The 26659-nt window shown below is 34.2% G+C and overlaps 2 protein-coding genes across 3 annotated transcripts; both read left to right on the top strand.

Moving 5' to 3' along the window:
* The first annotated feature begins 266 nt into the window (after positions 1-266).
* LOC107633728 (homeobox-DDT domain protein RLT1) lies at positions 267-9727 on the top strand. Of its 2 annotated transcripts, none has more exons than XM_088508142.1 (18): positions 267-1145; positions 1256-1702; positions 2025-2095; positions 2420-2830; positions 2954-3043; positions 3153-3317; positions 3414-3636; positions 3775-3875; positions 3987-4073; positions 4178-4330; positions 4443-4598; positions 5250-5459; positions 5535-6242; positions 6320-6865; positions 7065-7685; positions 7780-7884; positions 7982-8236; positions 8517-9727. In XM_088508142.1, the coding sequence occupies exons 1-18, from the start codon at positions 962-964 to the stop codon at positions 9423-9425; spliced, it is 5442 nt and encodes a 1813-aa protein (XP_088364268.1). In that variant the 5' UTR covers positions 267-961; the 3' UTR covers positions 9426-9727. The 2 variants fall into 2 exon arrangements, with proteins under 2 accessions (XP_088364268.1, XP_088364267.1); XM_088508141.1 differs by having other exon boundaries at positions 293-1145; positions 2013-2095.
* A 4261-nt stretch (positions 9728-13988) lies between these two features.
* On the top strand, positions 13989-15256 carry LOC107631200 (uncharacterized). The gene has a single exon (XM_016334562.3). The coding sequence runs from the start codon at positions 14084-14086 to the stop codon at positions 14921-14923; it is 840 nt and encodes a 279-aa protein (XP_016190048.1). The 5' UTR covers positions 13989-14083; the 3' UTR covers positions 14924-15256.
* Positions 15257-26659: the final 11403 nt, after the last annotated feature.

The raw sequence follows: 26659 nt of genomic DNA, 5'->3' as shown, positions 1-26659 counted from the left end.
ATTAATATTAAAAATAGGAAACCCCAGACAATGACACGAGCCTTTGAAAAAAGTTCATCAAAATTAATACACACGCACCCAGTCACAGAAGCATTTAATTAATTATTTTGGTGTTGAGAAACTTAATTTTTGTTTTAGCAAAACCAAAAAGAAAAAAGACACAAATCTTAAAATAAAATAAAAAACGTAAAATTCGAGACTGAAAAAAAGAGAAACAAAAGAAAAAAAATATCAAAAGGAAAATAAAAGGAACGGGGATTCTTCTCATCTTTTTTTGTTTTTGTTTTTTTTTGCCCTCATTACGTCCTGTTTGACAGGAACATATATAGTTATACACAACACTCGCACTGACACCGTTCGTTCATAAAAAAGGGGAGATCTCAAAACAAATCTTTTTTTTAAAAAGAAAAATCTGTTTATTATTATTCGAAGAAGAAAATAAAAATTAAAGGGAAATTAATATGAAAGGTGGTGGTGGAATTATAGTAGGAGCAGTCAAGAGCAACTGTTGTTGTAATTGGTTGATTAATTTTGGTTTTGGATTATTATTATTATTCTTACTTCTTCATCTTCTCATTATTATTGTTTTTTCTCGGTTCTTTTATTATTCTTCTTTGTTGTTGTTGTTCTTTTTCAATCCCTCATCACACGCTGCTTTTCTATTTTCCTTTTACCTTAATTTATTATTGTTATTGTCAATTTCGTCATTCGCTAATCCTTGTTCTGCCTTTTTTCCATTCCTTGACTATCACGGAATTTTGGTTCAAGAAGAGAGAGAAAGCCGTAGAGATAGAAACACAAACTCAATTGATTCTTTTCGGGTACCCTAATTTTGGTGTTGCTTCGTTTGGTTTCTTTCTTTTATTTGTTTTCTCTAGCGTGTTCTGCGATTTCTAGGGTTTGTGAAAGGGGGAATCACGGATAGAGGGAGAAAGTTTCGATCTTTGATCGATTTTCGTCGATGGAGGGGGAGGGTGGTTCAGAGGGAGAGAATAATCAGAGAAGGGGTGGCACAGATGATAATAGCAATGAAAATATCAATGGAAGCAATAGCAAAGTTGCGAATTCCAATGAGGGGCAGAGCAAGCCCAAGCGCCAGATGAAGACACCCTATCAACTCGAAACCCTCGAGAAAGCTTATGCCTGTGAGTCTTCCTTACCCAGCAACCCTTGTTCCTCAATTTTAATTGTTCAGTAAAATTCAGATGTTTTTTTGGGTTAATTCGGTGATTTTGTTTTTTTGTGTTTTGATTAGTGGAGACGTACCCTTCTGAGGCTATGAGGGCCGAGCTATCGGAGAAATTGGCGTTGTCTGATCGGCAGCTGCAGATGTGGTTCTGCCACCGGAGGCTGAAAGACAAGAAAGACTTGCCAACCAAGAAGCCGCCGAAGAAGGCCGTGGAGAAAGTGCGGGAGCCAGAGCCTGAACCAGTGCCGGATTCCCCAGTGGATGACCACAGATTGGGCCCCGAGCTAGGCAATGAGAATGGATCCGGGTCTGGTTCTGGGTCAAGCCCGTTTACCCGGTCAGAGTCCAGGAGTGTGGCGCCGCGGGGTTATTATGAATCACAGCAGGCTGCGCTCGAGCTCAGAGCAATTTCTTGTGTGGAGGCACAGTTAGGGGGGCCATTGAGGGAAGATGGACCCATTCTAGGAATAGAGTTTGATGCATTGCCACCAGATGCATTTGGGGCGCCCTTAGGTACATATAATCAGAGAATTTGTATTCCTATTTTCACTTACAGAAAGACTGCGTAGCTAAAATTGTTGAGTTAAACATTGATATCCTATGTTTCACATATCTTAACCGAATTCTCTTGCATTGTTCATCATGATGATACTATTGACCATGGTGGCTATATTTTGGAAAATATATAAGTGCAGTCTGTTTTGTTTGAATAAGTTTTGGTATAAAGCCTTGAAACAATTATGGTGACGTAGACCACGTTGCTTGTCATAGGGTCGTGCAACTTGTTTTGTGACTGACGCTTCTTGTGTTTGTTTCTATGGAGCAACCATTGCAGAACAGCAGAAGCGACCAAGTCATGCCTATGACAGTAAAGTTTATGAAAGACATAATGCTAGACCAAATAAGGTTGGTTTTATGGTTTCATTATCCTTAACAGTATGGTCTCTTTGTAATGTAACTAGTGTCGAGCTGTATATGTGGCTTATGATTTCAGTCATAAGTTTGGTGATGCAATGGCATTTATTTATCCTGTAGTTCTTATGATGTTTGGTTTTCTACCTTTTGATCAATTACGAGTAGAAGTACTTGAAATTAGATACATGGATGTTTATGTTAGTATTTTAATTAACATAAAATGGCTGGTAGAATACAGGATTCTTCTGGTGATAAATATTCATACTGCTAGAATGCTTTATTTTAGAATTTGCTTATAAATGAGGTCTATTTTAGGCTATGGCAAGGGCATTCCATGAATATCAATTTCTACGGAACCAGGCTGGCCCCAGGTCTGATGGTTTTGGACAATATCCCCAACATCATTTACATGATCCGATGGAAGGTCCTGCAAGAAATACCCATTTTGCACATGGAACTGAACAGTTACATAGAAGTCATGCTACCCAAGGTCATTCTTCTCGAGTCCGTATTTTACCTCAACAAGATAAGCAAGGGATTCCTCATCCATCTCCTCCTCAAGATGATGATGTTGCTTCCCAAAAGCAATTGCACACAAATGTAGTGAACACTGGAGTGAACTCTCATTCTACTGATTACCAAATTGTTGGGCCCGAAAATCCCTATAACCCACCAGGTGGACAAGTTTCCCATATCACTACAATGCAGATTGAGAAAAAACGAAAGGTATCTTATTCTATATGTGATAATTGATGTGTTAGACTCAAATCATCAACTCATGAAAGCTGAAACTATTTAATGTATCTTTTGTAAAGGATGACCAAAATTTTGTAACCATCTTTATTGTAGAGTGATGATGCTAGAAGTGCAAGGGAAGTTGAAGCCCATGAGATGAGGATCAAGAAAGAGCTTGAGAAACAAGATAACCTTAGACGAAAGGTTTTGTTGAAATTAAATTTAGCTTGCTATATGACCTTTGTAGAGGTTTAAATGAATCACAGTTGCATTCATTTAAATTGATCCCCATCTTTCTCTCTCCTTTTTTTAGAATGAAGAGCGAATGAGGAAAGAAATGGAGAGACAAGATCGTGAAAGAAGGAAGGAAGAAGAAAGGTTGATGCGTGAGAGACAGCGAGAAGAGGAAAGATTAAGGCGTGAGCAAAAACGTGAACTCGAACGAAGGGAAAAGTTTTTGCTGAAAGAAAATTTGAAAGTAAGATTGTAATCCTAGTATTGATGGTCTTGCATTTAGAGAACTTAGGTATTTAGTTGATCATTTCCCTGTTTTCACATGTTGTATCTTAAAAAGGCTGAGAAAATGAGGCAAAAGGAAGAGCTTCGCAAAGAGAAAGAAGCAGAGAGACGCAAAGCTGCCTTGGAAAAGGCAACTGCTCGTAGAATAGCTAAGGAATCCATGGAACTAATTGAAGATGAACAACTGGAATTGATGGAGCTTGCTGCTTCAAGCAAGGGATTGTCCTCTATAATTCATCTTGATTTTGATACTCTGCAAAACCTTGAATCATTTAGGGGTAAGCAATTTATTTTGTTTTTGTTTTCTGTAATTTTATATATTTAACTTCTTTCGTAATCTACCATTTGTCTGCAAATACAGAAAATTTGAATGAATTTCTGCCTTTTATTTCTAAGACTTTCTTGTTATTTTGAAGATTCATTGTGTGTTTTCCCACCTAAGAGTGTAAAGCTAAGAAAACCATTTGCGATCCAACCCTGGATTAACTCAGAAGAGAATGTTGGCAACCTTCTCATGGTATGGTATCATCATCATTATGCTTTCCTTATAAAATACGTAACGTACCAGATCTTTACATTCCACTTTTTTCTTGAATTAACGCTTGAATGCTGTGATGGTCTACTTCAGGTTTGGAAATTTTTGATTACTTTTGCTGATATTCTTGAGTTGTGGCCTTTTACTCTCGATGAGTTTGTGCAAGCTTTTCATGATTACGTGAGTCAGATTGGGCTTTCATGAGCTGGTGATTTTGTGCTTTCAGTTAAACTATTTTTGTGCAGTGGTGAAGCTCATCCTGTGTTCAAACCATTTGATTTCAGGATTCAAGACTGTTGGGTGAAATACATGTTGCTCTCCTTAAGGTGATAATAAAAGACATTGCAGATGTTGCAAGGACACCTTCCACTGGATTAGGAATGAGCCAAAATGGTGCAGCTAATTCAGGAGGTGGCCATCCAGAGATTGTGGAAGGGGTCAGTTCAGATATTTTGTCAAATTTTGTATCTGTTTTTTTCCCATTAGAACCAGTGGTTTTATTTGGGGGGACACTCATGTGATTTATTTATTATTTTTTGAATGCATCAGGCATATGCATGGGGCTTTGACATACGTAATTGGCATAAGCACTTAAATCAGTTGACATGGCCAGAAATTTTTCGACAGCTAGCATTAGCAGCAGGTTATGGACCACAGTTGAAGAAAAGAAATATTACATGGTCATATGCAAATGATAAAGATGAGGTTCGGTACTCAAATCTGTTTCTTTTTAAATAAGTTTTGGCTTAAACTTTTATGAATTTTATGTTTACATGAGGATATGGAAAGGGGTGGAAAGGGAAGGAACTATGGAAGGAGACTTATTTACTGTCGTTTGAGTGTTCAAATAAAAATAAGGCAGGCATACCTTTCCCTTTGTTTGAGAGATAAAATAGAAGGGAAAAAGGGTTGTAGCATTATATTTCTCATAATGGAAGTAATAGTGTATGATGGAAGTACATAGTATGCCTTTAATTCCATAAATTCTTAAATGAAAAATATAGAATCCCTTTTTCCTTTTGAACTTCCAAATAAAAAGGCATTTTGATTTTAAGAGGGATGGAAGGAGGGGATTACTTGGCCTTTCCCCTCATTAAAATCATGCAAACAAGAGTAATGACAATTTTTTTTCCTTTCCCTTCTTAGCATCCAAACAATACAATAGTGATGTTAAGAAAAAGAACTACATTGTTTTAATTATAGGACTTCAAAGAAATTGAAGATAAAATCTCAGGTGCAAATTTGATGTTAGCTTTTGGTCGCCATGGATGTTTTGCCGACATTTTTTAATAAAAAGTTTGTTTTCATTTGGAATCCAGTTTAATATGTTTTGTTTTCCCTCTCATTAATTTACAGGGCAGGAGTTGTGAAGATATCATTTCTACACTTAGAAATGGTTCAGCAGCTGAACATGCTGTGGCAAAAATGCGGGAGAGAGGTCTACTAGCACCTCGAAAATCAAGGCACCGCTTAACTCCTGGAACAGTAAAGTTTGCTGCATTTCATGTTCTCTCACTTGAAGGTGGTGAAGGATTGACAGTACTAGAACTTGCAGAAAAAATTCAGGTAAGCTGCCTCTTCAATTTAAATGCTTTTGTAAATTGTTAGCTTTGTGCTTAACTTCTTATAACAATCTGTCAGAAATCTGGCCTTCGGGACCTGACAACTAGCAAGACACCAGAGGCATCGATTTCTGTCGCTTTGACAAGAGATGCTAAGCTTTTTGAGAGAATAGCTCCATCGACATATCGCGTACGTACTGCATTTAGAAAGGATCCGGCGGATGCTGAGTCTATTCTTTCAGAAGCAAGAAAGAAAATTCAGATATTTGAAAATGGGTTTCTAGCTGGTGAAGACGCTGATGAGGTTGAACGAGAAGACGATATTGAAAGAGATGATGTTGAAAGATATGATGATGTAGAAAGAGAAGAAGAGTCAGAAAGTGAAGAAGTTGATGATGATCCTGAAGTTGACGATTTGCTAGGTCCTTCAAGTGCTAACAAAACATCTGAACTGTGTGATGATTTCTCATCTATTGGAAAAGAAAGTTTGGGTCATAAGGTAGAACTTATTCAAGATCAGTTTGAGAAGGATCTTCCGGAGAATGGTACTAAGGATGTGGATGGTTCTAAAGATGCTCATCTTCCAGATGCTATCACTGGACAACCCGTTATTACAAACTTTGAGGAAGATAATATGGAAATTGATGAAAGCAAGACTGGAGAGTCATGGGTTGAAGGGCTTGCAGAAGGAGAATATTCTGATCTCAGTGTAGAGGAACGTTTAAATGCTCTTGTTGTATTGGTTGGTGTGGCAAATGAAGGAAATTCAATCCGCGTTGTTCTCGAGGTAAACTTTATTCTTTAGGATGTATCTAAGTTAATTTTCATGTGTAGTTTATTGAATTGACCTGAATAGTTTTCCAGGATCGTTTGGAAGCAGCAAATGCTCTGAAGAAGCAAATGTGGGCAGAAGCTCAGATAGATAAAATTCGACTGAGAGATGATAATGTAAATAAATCAGATTTTCCATCTATCAATGGGAATAAAGTTGAACCACAATACACAAGTCCTGCTGTGGGGGGGAACCAAAGCCCATTGCTTGACATAAACATTGACAATAATAATAATAATGAGGCATCGCCTAGCACTGCAGAAAATAAAAAAGCTGCAGTTGTACAGAACCTTGCCATGGAAAAGCCCTCAATAGGTCAAGATTACTGCATTGGTCCAGATAACCCTCAAACTCAACTATCTGCTCCCTATTCGAAAAGGTCTCGTTCTCAGTTGAAATCATATATTTCTCACATGGCAGAAGAGATGTCCGTATACAGGTCTTTACCCCTTGGTCAAGATCGCAGACATAATCGTTATTGGCAATTCGTTGCATCTGCTTCTTGCAATGATCCTGGCTCTGGCAGGATCTTTGTTGAATATCTTGATGGCAATTGGAGGCTTATTGATTCTGAAGAGGTAGAGATTGCTTTGGTTTTGCCTTTTCCATTTTTCTCGCATATGCGGATCCTTCTTGCTGATCGATTCACTTCTTAGTCATCCAACATATATCCTGTTTTCATTGTCTCTTATCACTAAACAAATTCCATCTTAACTATATGCTTAGTTCTTCTTAATTCTTACAATATACATAATTTATTCAACCAATCCTGTGCAGGCCTTTGATGCTCTTTTTAATTCACTGGATTTGCGTGGGATCAGGGAATCTCATTTGCGCATAATGTTGCAAAAGATTGGAAGTTCCTTCAAAGAAAATGTTAGGAAGAATGCACAATCTGCCAATATTGGAAGCAGAGATGAAAGTAATATTAAAAATGAAGCTGATGAAGCAGAGTCCAGTCCTGATTGCCATGCATTGTCTGACAGTCCCAGCAGTACACTCTGTGGCTTGAACTCTGATACATCTGAAACTTCTTCATCATTCAAAATTGAGCTTGGGAAAAGTGAGAGTGAGAAGAAAGGTGCCTTGAGAAGGTATCAAGATTTCCAGAAATGGATGTGGAAAGAATGCTATAACTCATCCATATTATCTGCAATGAAATATGGGAAAATGAGATGCAAACCTCAGGTGGACATCTGTGATATCTGCCTCAACCCTTATTTCTTTGAAGACTCCCATTGCAATTGTTGCCATCGTACTTTTCCCTCAAATAACGGATTTAATTTTTCAAAACATATATTTCAATGTGGGGGCAAATTGTCCAAAGATATTTGTATTCTGGATTGTTCTCTTCCCTTGAGGACAAGGTTGCTTAAGGCCCTGCTGGCTTTTATTGAGGTGAGTTGATTATTACTTTACGTTGTTAACTATCTTTTGGTGAAATTTTATGTTAACTTTGAGGGTTATATTATACTCATATTTTGATTTACAGGCATCTGTTCCCTCCGAAGCGTTTCAATCAACTTGGACAGAAGATACTAGAAGGCATTGGGGTTTGAAGTTAAGCAAATCATCTTCTGTCGAGGAACTTCTTCAGGTTTGACATATTAGTATTTTATCTTCCTTATCTTCACATTATTTTTAAGGTAAGGAATCCGTACTCAAGAGATTTCCGAATTTAACATGTTTTTCAGTTATTGACTGTGTTTGAGAGAGCAATAAAGCGAGATTTTTTATCGTCATCCTTCTCAACAACACAAGAATTGTTGGGATCAAGCAGTATGTCAGAGAGTGCTTTTACCGATCCTGAATCTGTTGCTGTACTTCCATGGGTTCCACAGACCACCTCAGCTGTGTCTCTCAGACTCTCTGAGTTTGATGCGTCCATTAGCTATGTTCAGCTTGAAAAATCTGAGCATCGCAGGGAGAAAGAAACTATAGAATACATGGTCAGTCTTTGTTATCCTTCATTGCTTTTAACTTCTCTAGCTTTTGCTCTTGAATTTAACTGCAATCAGTCTTTGATATTACCAGGAAACGTTTGAAATGAATAAGTTAAGATGTCATTTATATTCTTGTGAAACTGCTGAAGTGAGATACTTTCTTATTGTTATAATATCTTTTAACCAATTGGGGTTTAAGAGTTTGGCTGGACAATTTTCATTCTACTGGACAATCTTCATTCTAATAATAGTCAATAATCTTCTAACTTGCTTTGCTTTCATACAGAAGCTTCCTTCAAGATCTAATCCTTTCAAATCTAGTAGAGTAGTGGAACCAGCAGACTTGGACCATGATGAATTCATGAAAGTTAGGTCTGCTCCCATGAAAATTGTAAAAAGTGGCAATAAACGTGGGCGGGGGAATAGTGATAAAGGACGGGGTAAAAAGATAGCTAAAAGAATGCATGATTCCAAACAAGATACTGGCCGCCGCATTGTTAAGGTCACAGAGAATCTTAGTCAAAGACTAAAACAGCAGGGGCAAGGAGCACAAGGACAAAGTGGTGGACGTGGTCGCCGAACTGTCAGGAAAAGACGAGTGGAAAAGAGGGCTGTTGAAGATTTGCTGCTGGGCCACAAGGCTGGCACACACAGTTCCAATATTGTTAGAGAACCATTGAGAAACCTGGATGAGGAATGGGATGATGATGAAAAGGCAAGTCCCATGACTTCCATCCACATGGGGGCTGCCGACAATAGTAACAGTGCCGAAGAGGCAGATTCTGATGACAATGCTCAAGTAGCAGAGTCCAACGACAATGCTCAAGCAGCAGATTCGGATGACAATGCTCAAGAAGTGGATTCCGATGACAATCCTCTAGAAGTGGACTCAGATGACAATGCTCAAGCAGTGGACTCAGATGACAATGGCCAAGCAGTGGAATATGATCAAGGAAACTGGGGAATAGGTTTCAATAACACCCCCAACAGGTGGAGTAGGGATGTGGTTGGAATGATTGATGAAGATGTAGAAGCTTCAGACGAGGACAATGACAACAATGTTGGGCTTGAAGAGAACGAAGAGGAAGAATCAGAGGGTGATGATGTTATGAGTGAGGAGGGTTCAGATGGAATTGCAGATAGAGTTTTGAATGATGACTCGGACTCTGATGATTCTGAAGATTCATCTGATTAGAACAATGTTTTTGATTCAACGGAAGGAAGGGGTTGGATGTGGAGGCTGCATTACATTTTTGATATTGCAGCTTTAATACTAAGTATGAAGCACCAAGTCATGCCATTCCGTGGCTTGAAACTGAGAGTAGACAGAGAGATACATTGTATATTATCCATTGCAAAAATGGAGCTTTGTAATTTTAAGCACTCTGAAACGGAGGGAGGGCCTTTAAGGCCGCCCTTACCCTTATTGTTTCTTTTCTGGTTATAGATATTCATTAATTAATAAAGGTCTTAGTTATTATTTAAGTCAATGATATAGCTATTTTGAGTTTATTAATTTCATGGGTTAAACCCAAATGTGATCTTTTGAGTTTACTGATCATAAATTTCTCTCTTGAAAGATCAGTTGAAGAAGGAATTTGAAATCAATTTCAACAACCGAAAAGTTTCAGCATCAGGTCCTGCTTCAAAGTTGAAAATATGTATCGGCAGTTAATTTTTGGTTTTTATTTGAGTAATGAAGTCTTCCTTTATTAGTTCACTTGTCTCGCTCACTAGATGATAATGATGTAGTGAAACTTGTTCTTTCTTTCTTTTTAATTAATTTATTTCTACAATATGATAAACATGTAAATATTGTACCCCTTCTCTACAAGTCTTTTGAAAAGGAAAGTGAATGCTTTCACTTTGACTTTATTTTCTCATATGTAGTGTTGCCCTCGTCTTAGTTTGCTTTTTTCTTTTTGGTGTCTCCTCGTCTTAATTTGCTTTGACCCCTCATCCTTCTATTTATTCCGTTTTAGAAGAGAGCAGAAAGTAATCGAAAGTTTGGTTCCGCCAATTGCGCCAATCCACTTCACTTCATTCAAGGAGAATAAAGGGCAAATAAAAATAAAAAAGAAAAGCAAAAAGAAATGAGAAGAGAAAACTTTATGGCAAATTGAATTCTCTCCACATACAGAATACTGCAAAATTAAAAATAAAATGTTGGTCGTCTTTTAATTTTCAATCTTTAGTCAGTCTTTTTAAAAATTTATTATTATTTAATTAATTTAAATATCAACTTTCACATATTAGTTGTTTAAAAAATTAAAAAAAATATTTATTTTTTATTTTCTCTCTCTTCTAAAGATTGAATAAGAACAATATTTAAAAGATATCTAGTTACACATAGAAACAAATCTATTAGATAGTAGAGAAGTTGAGCCAAGGGATTCGGCCACGGCCGAAAGTCAAACCTTGTTAGTTTGTTGTGTCTAATGCAGAATGCTATTGCGTTTCAGATTCATTCTATTTTATTACATATAAAAACATTATATGACTTAGTCCATAACATATATCAAAATCATGTGTTACTACTAATGGAGCTTTTAAAAAAAATAGAAACCGGTTAAAATTAGCTTCTCATAGAGAGGATAGAGTTGTCTGAAAGTTTAATAGGTAAGGTATTTTTTCTACTAATTCTATTGTGCAGGTATTATAAGCAGAAACATTTTCGGATGACGTAACAAGCTATAGCTTTACCAAGATTCTTTGGAAAGGATTAACCCCTCTAAGAATAGAGTTGTTTGTCTGATTTGTATTGATAGGCAAGATAAATACAAAGGAAAGGTTGTGTCGGTTAGGAATTGTTAATCAAGGTGATAATTTGTGTGTATTATGTAATAAGGATGTTGAATATGTTCATCACTTGTTTTTTGGCTGTGAATTTACTTGACAGGTGTAGTGTGCTTGGTTATCTGTATTTGGCAGAGAATGGTCCTGTCCAGGTACTTTAAAGGAACATTTTTAAAACTGGACAGGTGTTACAAGTAGGAAAGAGGAGCGTAACAAATGGTTCATAAGTTATTTCGCGGTTGTTTGAAACGTTTGGTTGAAAAAGAACAGGAGGCTGTTTCAGAATATAGAAAAAAGTGTTGAAGAAACCTTCAACATGTCTCTAATTCACTGCAAGGAGTGAAAGTGTAAAAATCCTTTTTATTGTTGATGGCAATGCTAGAGATGACATCGAACTTCACTTGTGTGTTGAATATTTTTTCATTTAAAAAAAATAAAAAAATAACAAAAATATACTTGAAAATTTATACAGTGATTATAATTACATCTAAATAATTTAATGAGTCATATATATATATATATATATATATATATATATATATATATATATATATATTTCGATAGACATATTTATCTTTCTGACCGTGTGCCTCTTAGTTTTACTACACGTGGAAAGATTTTGGCCTAAAATGATACTGTTAGTATAAGTGATGTGTCTATTTTATTGTCATGTAAGATAAAATTATTTTAGAATTAAATTTTTAAGTAAAAATACCTAAACCATCTATCTTTTTATTTCCAGAAATTGCCAACATTTCTGAAACCCTAACAGAGAACAAAAAATATGGCTTTACTTCAAGAAACGAAGAGCCCCATATTCCAAAAAACTAATAGAGGCACACGTCTATAGCTAAAAAAGTGAATGTGTTTATTAGAGCAAATAAATCATATGTACACATGACTTATTAAATAATTTAAATATAATTATAATCACTATGTAAATTTTTAAGTATATTTTTATCCATTATAATTTGGTAGTAGAGAATACAACACACTAGCTCACTAGATTTCTTTTTTTTTGTTGTCATAGACACACACACACTCCCTTTAGTTTTTCCTTTGGTGGTGACCAGTGGGCTTTAGACTAGTCTAAGTGACTGAATTGAACTAGACACTTCCACTTTATAAAATCAACTTTCATGATTATTGCTACCTGCACTTTCTCATTGTGATCTCATTTCTTGCACAAAGAAACTTCCAAGAAGCGCTTCTTTACCTTCAATCCATCCTTTTGAAATTGTTCACCCCTGTCCTTTTTCTTTTTCTCTTTCTCTTAGCTTTCATAGGCATCCATCTCCATACCTTATGAATGATGACTATAATATATAGTTTCTTACTTTGCTTAACAAAACTATATTCATTCAATGACTGCCTAGAGACTGCTATGCCTATAGGCTCTTTTTTTTTCTTCGCTAAGAACCAATGATAATAAATTCAGAATTGGAAATACTATTTAACATCTTCTATAACGTAGTCACATTTTTTTTATGTCCTCCTTTTATGGGATGAATGAAGTAAACAACTAAGATAGCATAATCACATGAACATGACCACTGACCAATGTAGTAGTTGGCTTTGCATACATAATACATGAAAGTGATGAAACACACAAATGCACCGTTGAATAAGTGTTATTTAGCGAGGAAATTAAAACACACTGCATTATTCGTGAAAATTCCATCAGTTCCCAAAAACATATTGAATTTGACATTAACAAACTTAGATTTCAGTGACTCCACTCTACAGTTCCAAAACCAAAAAGAACAATGAACGAATGAATGAATGAAATTCAATTGAATACCGACCTTGGTGCCACTAACTTTGAGAAATGGCCACTACTAAATAAGCGCGTTGTTGATGAGGATATCGGATCATAGAGTAAGTCATCACTGCTCAAAGGAGTAAAAGGATTAGGTGCACTCCATAGTGTACACAAAAGCATAGACCATTCTCACATGGACATGGTTAGTGCCACCAAATGCTATTATTTTCTTATGTCCCACCCACTCCCACAATCCACACGCATCATTACTCTCTCTCTCTCTATCGTTCTCATTTTCATATATATACACTACTTACCTTCCACTTTTAATTTTTGACAAACATTAATTATTACCTTATAAGGTGGTAATCTTCTTAATTAAGTCTCACTTAACTGTAATCTTCCTCGGGATTTCCTTTGACGCCATTTATGGGTGTTAATGATATTTTTTCTGTCTAAAAATTTTTAATTGTAAAAGTTAACTTTGCCATTTCTTTATTTATTTGTGTTTCATAGAGCCCTAATTTATGGTGCAATTTGCACTAAATAAACAATTGTGAGTGTTCGGATAACTAAAATCAGTAATTGGGAATAATAATGCACATCACCCACCCAAACTTCCCCTTTTCAGTTTATGATGCTACTGAAATCACTAGTGCTTGCTTAGAAGAAACGTTATATCTATTAGGATGTTAGTTTATTAAATGTTTGGCTTTATTAGTATATGGTCTAAAGAGAAAGAGAAAGAGAAAGATAGGATAAATGACCAGGCTTTTGCACTATTAAATTATCCATCGTGTCCAAGTGTCATATATGCATGCCGTATGCCACTGCTAATAAACTGGTTTTTTTTTTACATATATTTAATCATAATTCATATATTGTTATAAAGTAAAAATATTAAGTTATACATACATAATAAAGTTCAGAATAAATGTCATTTTCAGTGCTTAACTATTTGCCCGATAAACTTCTCATTTTTTAAGAAATCTAAAAATTCAAATCGGTCTCTATCTACTTTGATATATGTATGTTACAGTCCCTATTTACTTTGAGTAAATGCCTTTTTCGGTCCCTAATCAGGGACTGGAGCGTACATATATCAAAGTAGATAGAGACCGATATAGATTTTAAATTTTTTAGGAGTGAAAAGTCTATCAAACAAATGGTTAGAGACCGAAAATCACATTTACTCTAAAATTTAAGTAGCTCTATATAAAGTTGGAAAAACCAAAGGTATTATAGGGTAACAGAGAGTCTCAAGCATCCTTCCTGTCTTTGACTGTGACTTAGGTATGGCTCCATCCTCAAACCTCATTTCTCTCCTTTTCTTGACAACCCTTCTGTTTTCTCTGCAAACTGATGCAAGAGAGAGCCAGTTCTTCAGCAAAGTCCCCCATTTCAACAACAATGTCAAAGACACACAGGTTGTTCCCAACAATGAAGGACCAATAGAGCAAAAACAAGCTGTGTTCATCCCTGAGGCAGATAACAGCTATGGCTTATATGGCCATGAATCTGGCCTCAACCCTCCCTCCTCCTCCACCTCCACCACTACTTACCAGCCATATAAAACTGAGTCTGAGGAAACTAGCAAGTTTACCAACAACAACAACAATTTCTATAGCTTTAACAAAGATTCCTTTAGCACCAACCAAAATGAATTGAGTGATGCAAGGCTTGCCGGGAATTCTTATAGCAGCAGCAGCAACAATAACAACAACAACAACTATTTCTTCGACAACACCAAGGATAATGGATTCAGTGGCACAAAGTACACAGAAGGAGGATACAACTCTCCCATGGAAAACCAGAACAGCAACCAGAAGTATTACTACAACAACAATAATGACAGATACTCTTTCAACAACAATAATGGTGCCAACAACAGGTACTTCTACAACAATGATGAGAGGCAAGGGTTGAGTGACACCAGGTTTATGGAGGGTGGTAAATACTTTTATGATGTTAACTCAGAGAAGTACAACCCAACAGCAAGAGCAGGAGTGAGCTCTGAGAACTGGTACAATAATAGGGGCTACTTTGGCAACAACAACTACGACAACAAGAAATCTATGGAAGGTTACCAGAACCAAGAGGTTTTTGAGGATGACCAAGAGGTCTTCGAGCCATGATGAGTTAGCCAAGTGAACTTCAGAGTTCACTTTGCATTATTGCTTGCTTTGGAGTATTCATAGTATGGGGTGTTCAATGTTGTTTTTTATCTGTACCTTAGATCAAGATTCACAAAAAAGAATTAAAAGGGTAGGTTTATTTATGGGGTGTTAATTAAATGTTTTTACTTAATGATAATCCTATTAAATCTTGCCCAAGATTTAGAAATACTGTCCATGTATAATGTCATATTTGTCTCCGTTTATTTAGTTGTCAACGTGATAATATATCATCAAATGTTTATGTAACACTTTTATATTATTGAATGTTTTAATTTAATTTTTTACTTTTAACTTTTTGTTTTCAAAACCAGCCCAAAGATAGTGGTGCATGACTTTGAGAGTGATACCTTCCCTTCTGTATCACACTTAGAGTTTCAATAATCACCATTCACCAACAACTATGGCAAGTAAGAAAGATAGTGATTAGTGATTATGTTAGGACTGCTAAATTAGCCTTTATTTGCTGCTATACTACTGAGAATGCCATTCCTTCTGTGGTGCCATTTTTCTCACCAAGTTTATTTCCATTTAAAATTCATAGTTAGACTGTTATAGTAACATGGTTCATTCTGTTCATGTACTCATGTTTGCTTCTCAGGGATACAAAAATAAAGTAATGAATACCTTTTCCCACTCTCTGGTTGTGATTCTTGGCCAATTTGCCTAGTTTCTGTCATTTGTCAATTAAGCAGTGCAGAAATCAGTAGCATGATCTATTATTTCAACTTCATCAATTTTATTCATTATCAAAAGATAAACTCAAACGGCATTAAGCCTCCGTTTGTTTACAGGGACACAGAAACACATAATTGTGTTTGGCAAAGAGACATGGATAAAAATAATGTATTTAAAGATACTAAATTAGTGTATTTTGTATCCATCCTGATAGGAAGGACACAAGGACACTAATAAGAGACACAACTTATTTTTTATTTTTTCTCTTATTATTCTTATTAATTTTTCATGATTATATTTTTTATTATTATATTTTTCATCTTAAATTTTTTAAATGAAAAAAATGAGAATAAGTTAAATTTTTATAATTTGTTCTAATTTTTCATCAAACAAAATACAAAAACACAAAATCAGTGTCTTATTCTATCCTATTCTAAAAATAAATGCAGCCTAAGTGAACACAAAATCAGTGTCTTATTCTATTCTATTCTCAAAAATAAATGCAGCCTAAGTGTCTATTCAATAATTGATTGGACCCGCATGCTAATTGCTAAACAGCTAAAGTACCTAAATTGTTAAAGCAGACAAATAGTTTTTTTCCCTCCGTGATTGACGGTTCTACAAAACGCACCACCCGATTTTGTCGCACTTTATCTATGCTCTTTGTCACCATGAATTTTAAAATTAAAAAAAAGGCTTGCATTGCATGTAAAATGTAAAATGTCTTACCTATATGTCTACTAGTAGTACTATAAAATATTCAAAGACTAAGTCAATTTATCTGTACTTACTACTTGTTAGGTACTTGACTTTGTAGATTGATATATTAATTCAACAGAGGAGGGTAAGGGTTGACGCTTCTCACGGAAATGGTGAGATAGGGCAGTTAGGCTGCGTTTGGAACAAAAGAATCGAGACTGAGAGATAAAAATTTGAGAAAGAGATTGAAAGATCAGTTTATATATTATATTTGGCATAAAATATAGTGAATTAAAGTTATATCTTAATATCATGTTTGAGTTAAGATAAATATAAAGATTTAAAAATAAATTTAAATTTTAAAAAAATAAAAAAAATATTAAAAAAATTTAAAGTTTTAATTTTTTGTATTTTTATTTTTTAAAAATACTTAAAAAATTAAAATTTTATATTTCAAAACTAAAATTTTAGTTTCGCTCTCTTTGCTTATCAAATACAATACTCGATCTAAATTTTAATCTCAAAAAACAAACAGTCTTGCAATTTAGAAAATGTTAGGTTTGAGATTGGATAACGCATGCATTAGGGCGTCCAATACGTTTCTTTATTATTTATATTACGTGATGATATGGTTGGATACCAATTTCAATAAAATAAATCAAAAGCTTTTTATGGAGACGCAAAATTTGCCACCATCTTAACCTGTTCTTTTGTTTCTCTTCTCGGGTTGCTTCTAATAAAATAAGAGTTTAATTATTATACACTAATTAAATATTTATATTTATGAGGTTTTTAGAATAAATAATAACTGAATTATGTTTTTTTTTCACCAAAAATAAAAGATTCAAACCCACAACTTCTTAATTGAGTATAAAGAGATTATGCCATTTGAGATATAACTCATTGGCAATAACTAAATTATGTTGCTATACAATAAATACATAATTTAATTTATGCATAAAACTTTTTATAACTAGAAGTAGTTATACTGAAATAATTTGCAAAATTAAATGGAATAATTTCTAATTACAAGGACGCTTTTCATTTTTTATTTCAAAAAACATAAACACAAACACCCATAGCATTTTGGGTAAATCTCTTTTGAATTTTTTTATGATATTAAAAATATATAGTTTTTGCTCAATCTAAAGATTTGTTGTTGGTTAATAAATTACTATATGTATACGGTGAAATTTAAACTTCTAATATTTGTTTAAGTGGACTAGTAAACTAATCACTAAACCAATCTAATTTTTTTTTTATCATTTTTATTAATTATTTTTAATATACAAAATTTTTTTTTTTTTTTTTTTTTTGGTTTCCCACGGTATCCCCCAACCCGGCAGGTCAAGGACTAATCCGTCGCGGTACTGAGCTCCATTTAAGGGTTTGCCGCTGGCCAATGGGTTGCTGCATGCACAAGGCGGGATTCGAACCCCCGACACTTGCTTAAGCGGACTAGTGAGCTAACCACTAGACCAACCCAACTTGGTTTATATATACAAAATTTTTACACGAAGGTGATGTGCATACCATGTTTTTTTTCCACGTTGGTCGTGATTTATGCATCCGAGCTTATTGAGTTGAAAGCATAGCCCACTGATCAGCGAAAATTTTAGGCCCAGATCTATGGAATGCAGTTCTTTTTGACATTCAGTAAGCCCATTAAAGACTCACACTCAGTTTATCCATTATAGTATTACTATTACCCAAATTCATATAGGCTTTTAATGGGTGGGCCTGATTTGACAACTAGTAAGATAAAAGATCCATACATACTACCAAAAAATAAACAATCAATACAAAAAGTTGATCAACCTCCCAACATGTTGAGACTCATTTTAGATTATGACATTAGAGGAGTGTTAAAGTGTTAAAAAGCGTTATATGTATATAAAACCCGTCAGTAAAATAAGGCACCAATATATTTGTGTATATATGTATAGTTTAATTTATTTTTAATATATATTTATATTCTAACATGTAATATCCTAAAAGTCCCTGTGTGGTGTAATCTGTTTTTGTTTACTATACTTTTTTGCCTTGAAAGAATCTTCGCCATTACTATGTTATCAACTTGCTTTACCAAATCACACAAGAATTTACCTCATCGATCACTGACAATTGTTCTACGAAATTAATTTATCATACATTTATTATTGTAATAATCCGAAGAGAAATAAGAAGAAATCACTTTAAGAAAACTCAGAATCCTCAATCATATAGATTATACTTATTAGTTGAAGAAAGAGATAAACATTGCCAGATGTCATGTTTAATTACATTGAAACTTAAGCAAACCATAGCCAAATTTAATCCGCTTAGCATTGCTTCTACTCTCAATCATCTCGTCTATTAAAAAGAGAAAGAAAGAAAGAGAAAAAAAAAACTATTTTATCCCCATAATAATGTTACGACGTCGTTACGAGCTTTCATTGTCATCATAATTAGATTAATTCAATGTAGCAACCCTTGATGAATCATAACTAATCGTTGATGGAAATCTCGTGTTGCATCGAACCATGAACCAGCAAGTACATGTGGCTATAACTCAGTGCTCCGAAGCCGTATGCGCTACGGCTGGCTACAATATCAAATCTAAGCATCTAAGTTACGATCTCTAGAAAGATTCCTGTATTTAATTACAAAAAATACACTTAGATAGCTGCATTAAATAATCAACGATAGTATTAATTAGTGATAATTATGCATTCCTAAATTGAGACGGAGCACTATAGTCTACGGTGGTGAAACTATGATACACGGACACTGATATGGACACGGGACATGACATGGAACACACGTATATATATAAAATATAAAGTATTTTTTATATAAAGTATTTTTTAGATAAAATATAAAGTATTTTTTAGATAAATCGCAATGATATTTTAATATTTATTGATATTAAAATATAAATTAATTTTTTAAATTATTTTTAATGTCTTATTTTAATTATATCAAGTATTTAAATATTTTTTGTTTTAATAAATAATAATATATACTATATCTAAATTTATTTTAAGACTATATATTAAAAATAAGACCGGACATGCTGACACATAATGGTATTTAGGTGTATCCAAGTGTGTCCGAAGAAAATTTTTTATTTTTTATTGAGACACGATTTGAACACAGCAGACACGCGTATCGAACGAATATCGATAAATATCGTGTTCGAAATGTGTCTGACACCCAAACACGACAACTTAGCAAAGTATGTGTATTTCATAGGGTGAAACCCACCATACTTGAAGGTGCACATCTGCCAAAAGTTGAAATGCAGAAGAAAATAATAGAATAATTGATATTTGAAAGGACTGCAAATAAACAATAAAAGAACAACCAATAAATAAAAAAATAAAGGCAATACTTATAAAAAAAATTATATCATGAATAAAAATTGAACATTTACAAAAGTTAAGATAGATGATGAATTTTTTTCTTTCAATTTAACGGAGTGTGTTTTTTTTTCCTTGATTGCTAGAACTTATATTTACAGGACATCAATTTAGATAATGAATGTATTACTAATAAGCTTTTATATTAACCTTTTATGTTTATAAGACGTCAGTTAAATACTTAAATTACAAGAATTATGGGATATATTTTTATCATAATTATAACATACATATTCTATAAATAAATCACCACATTAAAAGTTTATGAATGTTTCCCATATTAAATGTAATTATTAAAATCAACTATAACTATGCATGTGAGAGAAGCAAAATAAATTACTCTAAACCAAAATTAATAAAACCAAAAGTGGAAAGTTTGGACAGATTTTGGCTAATTTTCTTTCCTTATCAAACATTTTTCTTTTGATAATGACTCTTTTTGTTTATTTATTATAACTTCGTATTTTTTCTTGGCAAATACATTACTTGATTTATGTCGTGAAAACTAATAATCCTAACTTAATATTAATTTATTCTATCTATTCTATTATATAAAAATCGAATTATAAAATTGACGTAGCATACTTCTGAAAGTATTTTTTGATTTATTTTTTTAACTCATTAAATACAATTTATTACAATAAATTAATTATATCAACTAATTGATTTGATTAGATATTTAAATATCACACAATTTAATATTATGTATATAAATTAATTGAATATAATTGTTAGAGTATAATTAGGATCAATTAGATCAATTAGCATTATTCAACATATCTGAATATTTATTATAGGATATTATATCTTTGTTATTTCGATTCTCTTATCACCTATAAATACACTTCTATATTGTATTATTCTACATAATTTGAACACACAAACCTTTTTTCCTATTGCTCTCTCTTACCCTTTCTAATAATAATAAATACAATTTAATTTACTTAGAAATTTATTATTTTATAGTCTTATATATATATAAACATGATAGAATAAAATTGTAAAAATAATATTTTTATCACTTTGGAGATTTTAACTCTTTTTTTTTCTTTTTTCTTTACGTGTAATTTTGTTTTGCGTTAACTTTGTTTATTTAATGATGAAATGTACTCATATTAATTCTAACATATAATAGTTTGTTTTTCTCCTATGTATTTTTATTTGTATAGTTATTATTCATCTTGCTGTTTTTGTTTTCTTAAATTGTTCTTTATTTTTTTTATGACTTGATAATTTAAATAAAAAAATAAAGAAAGGATAAAACGATGACCAAAAGGTGGAGGCTAGAAACCTAAGGTAACACTATCATTCCTCAACATTATTATTATTAATATGACTTTATTATTTCTTTTTTAACGTTCTTTAATACGAGCTTCATTTTTTATTATTATTAATGTTTTTATTATTTTTTTCTCTAATTATAAATCTCCTTATAATAATTTTTTTTATAGAATATTATTTTGGTATGATAGATTTTTTTTCATTTTTTGTCAAAAATAATTTATATTAGGAGAAAAAAAGAAGATACAAATTGTTAGAGAATCATTAGAATCAATTTAGATCAATTAGTATCGTTTATATTTATATAGCATATCTGTATATTAATTGTAGGATTTTATGCCTTTATTACTTTGATTCATTTAGCACCTATAAATACCCTTTGTATATTGTACTTTTGATCAGAATGAATAACACACAAAACACTTTTTTTAGTTTGGTTTCTTGTTTCTAATATGGTATCAAGAGTTTAGGTTTCTTTTTTTTTTTCCATGAGAATTCATTCATAGCTCCGTTGTTTTCTTTTTCGGCAAGCGTTCTTTAGCCTTATTTTTCGTTCGCTTCTCGACGCTTTGGTTCGTCACCTCCGTTACCACCGTGTTCATCTTGTCGCCGTGATTCCAACGCAATCAAAATCGCCGCAATCCGCCGCCGGACGCGCCTCCACGCGCCGCCTGAAGACGCTGCCGCCACCAGGTTCAGCTCCTCTCCGGATTCATCTGGAGCCGTCAGATTGGGTCTTCAATCACACGGTCCATAGACATCCACGTGTCGCATAGCAACTTTTCCACTCCGATCCAATGACCCGTGCATCGACCTGACCCGGTCCGCTTGGTTGACCCGCGAGCTTCCTCCTCCATTCATCCGCTGCCACGTGTTGCTGACGTGTTTCCTTCCGATGCTGCCACGTGTCCCTCTTAGTTGACGTGGCTGCTGATGTGGCAGACATTGGGACCCTCCCTAAGGTTTTTTGGTGAGCTCTTTCCGATTCTGCACTCTGATTTTTCATTTTCTGCTCCAAAATTGCCGTTTTCTCTCCTCTCTTTGATCTTTGTGACTAGTATCATGGAAAAGCCAGATGTTTTTGCTGCCACAGACAGAAAGAGTAAATTCTGTCGAAATTGTAACCGTTATGGGCACCTCTTCTCTGACTGTCCTTCTGTTGAATGTCGCACATGCCATCAGAAAGGTCATATTAGCTACCATTGTTCACAGCTGTTCTGCCGTTACTGCAAACTCTCGGAATATTTAATTACCGCCTGTCCTACTCGTCCACCACGTCCTGATCCACTCAACCCGTCTCCTGTCTCTCTATCTGATATTACATCTCTTCTTCAGCGTCTTCTCTCTGTTTCTGGTAATACCCCTGCTGCTTTTTCAACCCCTTCAGGTAATTCTAAATGGTACTTTGACTCGGGTTACTTTAATCACATGTCTCCATTGCGTAATATTTTCTCGTCTTTGTCTACCACTACAAATGGACCTTCTGTTAATACTGCAAATGGCTCCCTCCTGCACGCAACACACAAGGGTTCTATATCCCAGTCAACTCTTAATCTTCCTGATACTTATTATATTCCCAAATTAAACTTTAATCTTATTTCTGTTGGTCAACTTGTTGATCTGGATTTTGAAGTCACTTTTTCCGTTTCTGGTTGTCGTGTACATGATCCTCGAACGGGACAAATTATTGGGACTGGACGTAAGGTCGGAAGGTTGTTTGAACTCGAGAATTTTCATATTCTTCCTATACCAAATCTCTGTGCTGCTTCTTCTCCCTCCACCCTTCACTTATGGCATCAACGTCTTGCCCACACCTCCTTAGAAAAACTGCGTCCTCTTGTGTCTCAAGGTGTTTTAGGTCAGATTCCAAATGAATCTTTTGATTGCATTTCTTGCCAAATTACCAAACAACCTGCTTTATCTTTTCACAATAATTCATCTCTTGCTTGCTCTCCTTTTGATCTCATTCACTCTGATGTTTGGGGCCCCGCTCTCACTGCCTCTATGGGCGGAGCTCGATACTTTGTAGTTTTCATTGATGATTATTCTCGTTTTACTTGAGTTTATTTGATGACTAATCGCCATGAGTTACCTCAGATCTATATCAACTTTGCTACTATGATTAAAACTCAGTTTTCCAAGGTCATTAAGGTTTTTCGACGTGATAATGCTATGGAATACCGTGATTCCAAACTCTTAACCTTTCTTGCAGAACAGGGTACTTTGTCTGAGTTTTCTTGTCCTGGTACGTCTCAACAAAATGGTAGAGCTGAACGCAAACACCGTCACATTCTTGACTCTGTCCGCGTAATGCTTCTTTCTTCTTCGTGTCCTGAGCGTACTTGGGGTGAAGCTGTTCTTACTGCTGTTCATGTTATCAATAGACTCCCTTCTTTTGTTCTTGGTAATGTTACTCCATTTGAGCGTCTTTATCATACCTCCCCAGATTATAGTTCTCTTCGAGTTTTTGATTGTGTATGTTTTGTTCTTCTTCAGCCTCATGAACATAGTAAACTTGAACCTCAGGCTCGTATGTGTTGTTTCCTTGGTTATGGCACTGAATACAAGGGTTATCATTATTGGGATCCTCTCTCTAAACGTATTCGTATATCTCGTCATGTTGTCTTATTGGAGCATCACATGTTTTCTCGGTTCTCATCCTTTGAGTCCATTCCTACTACTCAGTCACCTTTATTTACTAACCCCAATGTTGATCTTTTTTCTAGTGATGATTCTACATATTCTATCTCGAGTAACCCTCCACAGCCTCCTGTTCTTTCTCCTTCTCCATTTCCCGATGATTCCATACCGGATGATGATCCTGCTCCTACCGTCATGCCTCCTCCTCCTGCTCGTACTTCTAGGGTAAGGAATCCACCTCCTCATCTTCTTGATTATCATTATTTTTCTACCATCCTTCATCAACATGAACCTAAGTCATTCAGAGAAGCCTCCACCAATTCAAATTGGCAACAAGCAATGCAAGAGGAAATACATGCACTTGAAAAAGCACACACTTGGGATTTGGTTGATCCTCCTTCTGATCAGGAAGTTGTGGGCAGTAGATGAGTATACAAGATCAAGATTCGCTCTGATGGCTCTATTGACCATTATAAGGCCCGCTTGGTTGCTCAAGGTTGTACGCAAGAGTATAGTATTGATTATGAAGAGACTTTTGCTCCTGTCGCTCGTCTTACGTCTGTTAGAGCTCTTTTTGCCATTGTCCCGGTTAAAAAATGGTCTCACAGTCAGATGGATGTGAAGAATGCATTTCTTAATGGGGATTTGAAAAAGAAAGTCTATATGAAACCACCTCCGGGATATCCTTATCCTTCTAGTAAGGTTTGTCTCCTTTGCAAGGCACTTTATGGACTTAAGCAAGCTCCTCGTGAATGGTTTGACAAGTTCAGCACTACCATATGCAGTCTTGGTTTTACTTCTAGCTCTCATGAGAATGCCCTCTTCATTCGTAAAAGTGAACGTAGAGTTGTTCTTCTACTTTTATACGTTGATGACATGATCATTACTGGAGATGATGTTGATGGTATCTCTGATCTCAAGGCCTCACTTCACTATACCTTTGAGATGAAAGATCTTGGTTCTCTCAGCTATTTTCTTGGTCTCGAGATCATCTCCACCGATGATGGCATCTATCTCTCTCAGGCTAAGTATGCTTCAGATCTTCTTGCTCGCGCTGGGATTACAGATAGTCGTACTGAGTCTACTCCTCTTGAGCCTAATGTTCGATTTACCCCTATGGATGGCACTATTTTGGATAATCCGACTCTCTATCGACAGTTAGTTGGAGGTCTCGTCTACTTGACTGTCATCCGACCAGACATCGCCTATCCGATTCATGTACTTAGCCAGTTCTTGTCAGCTCCTCGTACTACTCACTATGCGGCAGTTCTTCGCATTCTTCGCTACGTCAAAGGAACTCTATTTCATGGCCTTTATTTTTCTGCCCATTCGTCTTTATCTCTTCAGGCTTACTCCGATGCTGATTGGGCTGGTGATCCCACTGTTCATCGTTCTACTACTGGTTACTGTTTGTTTCTTGGCGACGCTCTCATTTCTTGGCGTGCTAAGAAGCAAACGTTCACTGCTCGCTCAAGCACAAAAGCTGATTTCCATGCCCTCGCTGACACCACTGCTGAGGTTATCTCGGTTCGTTGGTTTCTCGAAGATTTGGGTACTCCTCAGTTGTCTTCTACTGATGTTTTTTGTGATAAATGCAGTGCTATTCGGATTGGACATAATGATGTGTTTCATGAACACACCAAACACATTGAAATTGATTGTCATTTTGTTCAGCAACGTATCCTTATTGATGCTGTTCGTCTTATTGACTACTGATATCTTCACGAAAGCTCATCACCCGGCTCGTTTTCGGACTTTGTTATCCAAACTCAAGCTGGTGTCCTTAGCTCCCACTTGAGTTTGAGAGGGGGGGGGGGGATGTTAGAAAATCATTAGAATCAATTTAGATCAATTTAGATCAATTAATATCGTTTATATTTATATAGCATGTATGTATATTAATTGCAGGATTTTATGCCTTTATTACTTTGATTCATTTAGCACCTATAAATACCCCCTGTATATTATACTTTTGATCAGACTGAATAATACACAAAACACTTTCTTTAGTTTGGTCTCTTGTTTCTAACACAAATTAAATTTTAAAATTCAAGTTTGAATAAGATGTGCAAAGAGTAACTATTCAATTGAGATCTAGAATTTATTTGGTAAATTTAAACTCTTTGTATTATTGTCATTGAAAATTTTAAATACTATTATAAAATTTTAGATTTTTTTATCTTATTATTCTTGAATTATATATTATACCGTGTATTTGAAAAGTTTTATCTTTTTTAAAATAAGTATGACATTATATACTTTTTTTGGATACAAAGGGATAATGAAGTTGAAGTGAGTAACAAAATTGATTATATAATAAGATACAATATTTTAGAATTTCTAGCACAATTGACAAATTTTTAGTTTCAAAATAAATTTTTACTCTATTTTTTATTTTTTATTTGATTTTTTTATAAATTTTTTCTTGATTTTCTTATTAATTATGATTGAAATAATTCATTACAAATTTGTGTTTTGTAGAAAAATTTATCAATCATAAAATACAGAAGACTTAACTAAAAAATTTAAACAATATTGATTAATCACAAAATAAAAAATTATGAATTGTATTTTAATTATGTTGTAAAATACAAATTGGAGCTATTTAAAATTAATTTTTTACCATTAATGTTAACTTAAATTATAATAAAGTAAAAATAAAAATTGTATATAATAATTTAATTTAATTATTTATACTACTAAAATTATTCTTTATTATATCCCATTTTTTTTATTCATTGGTGATCTTTAATTGTCTTTGAATTGATTTAATTGATTTTTTTTCAATTAGTAATATAATTATTGTAATATTTTATTTACTCAGTAATATTTTTTGATTTATTTAATCTAATTAATCATCTCTTTCTTATTTTATGCTAATTTAATTAATTAAAGTTAATAAATTTCAGTTATTTTAATTCTTGCATTGCAACTTTTTATTCTAATAATGTATTTTAATTAATGCATTAATATAATTTTAATATTTATATGTCATTAA

This window comes from Arachis ipaensis, chromosome B3, assembly GCF_059453495.1.
Source record: "Arachis ipaensis isolate K30076 ecotype BB chromosome B3, ASM5945349v1, whole genome shotgun sequence".
Lineage (NCBI taxonomy): Eukaryota > Viridiplantae > Streptophyta > Magnoliopsida > Fabales > Fabaceae > Arachis > Arachis ipaensis.
The sequence above is the reverse complement of the archived record's forward strand: the minus strand, read 5'-3'. Positions and strand labels throughout refer to the sequence as shown.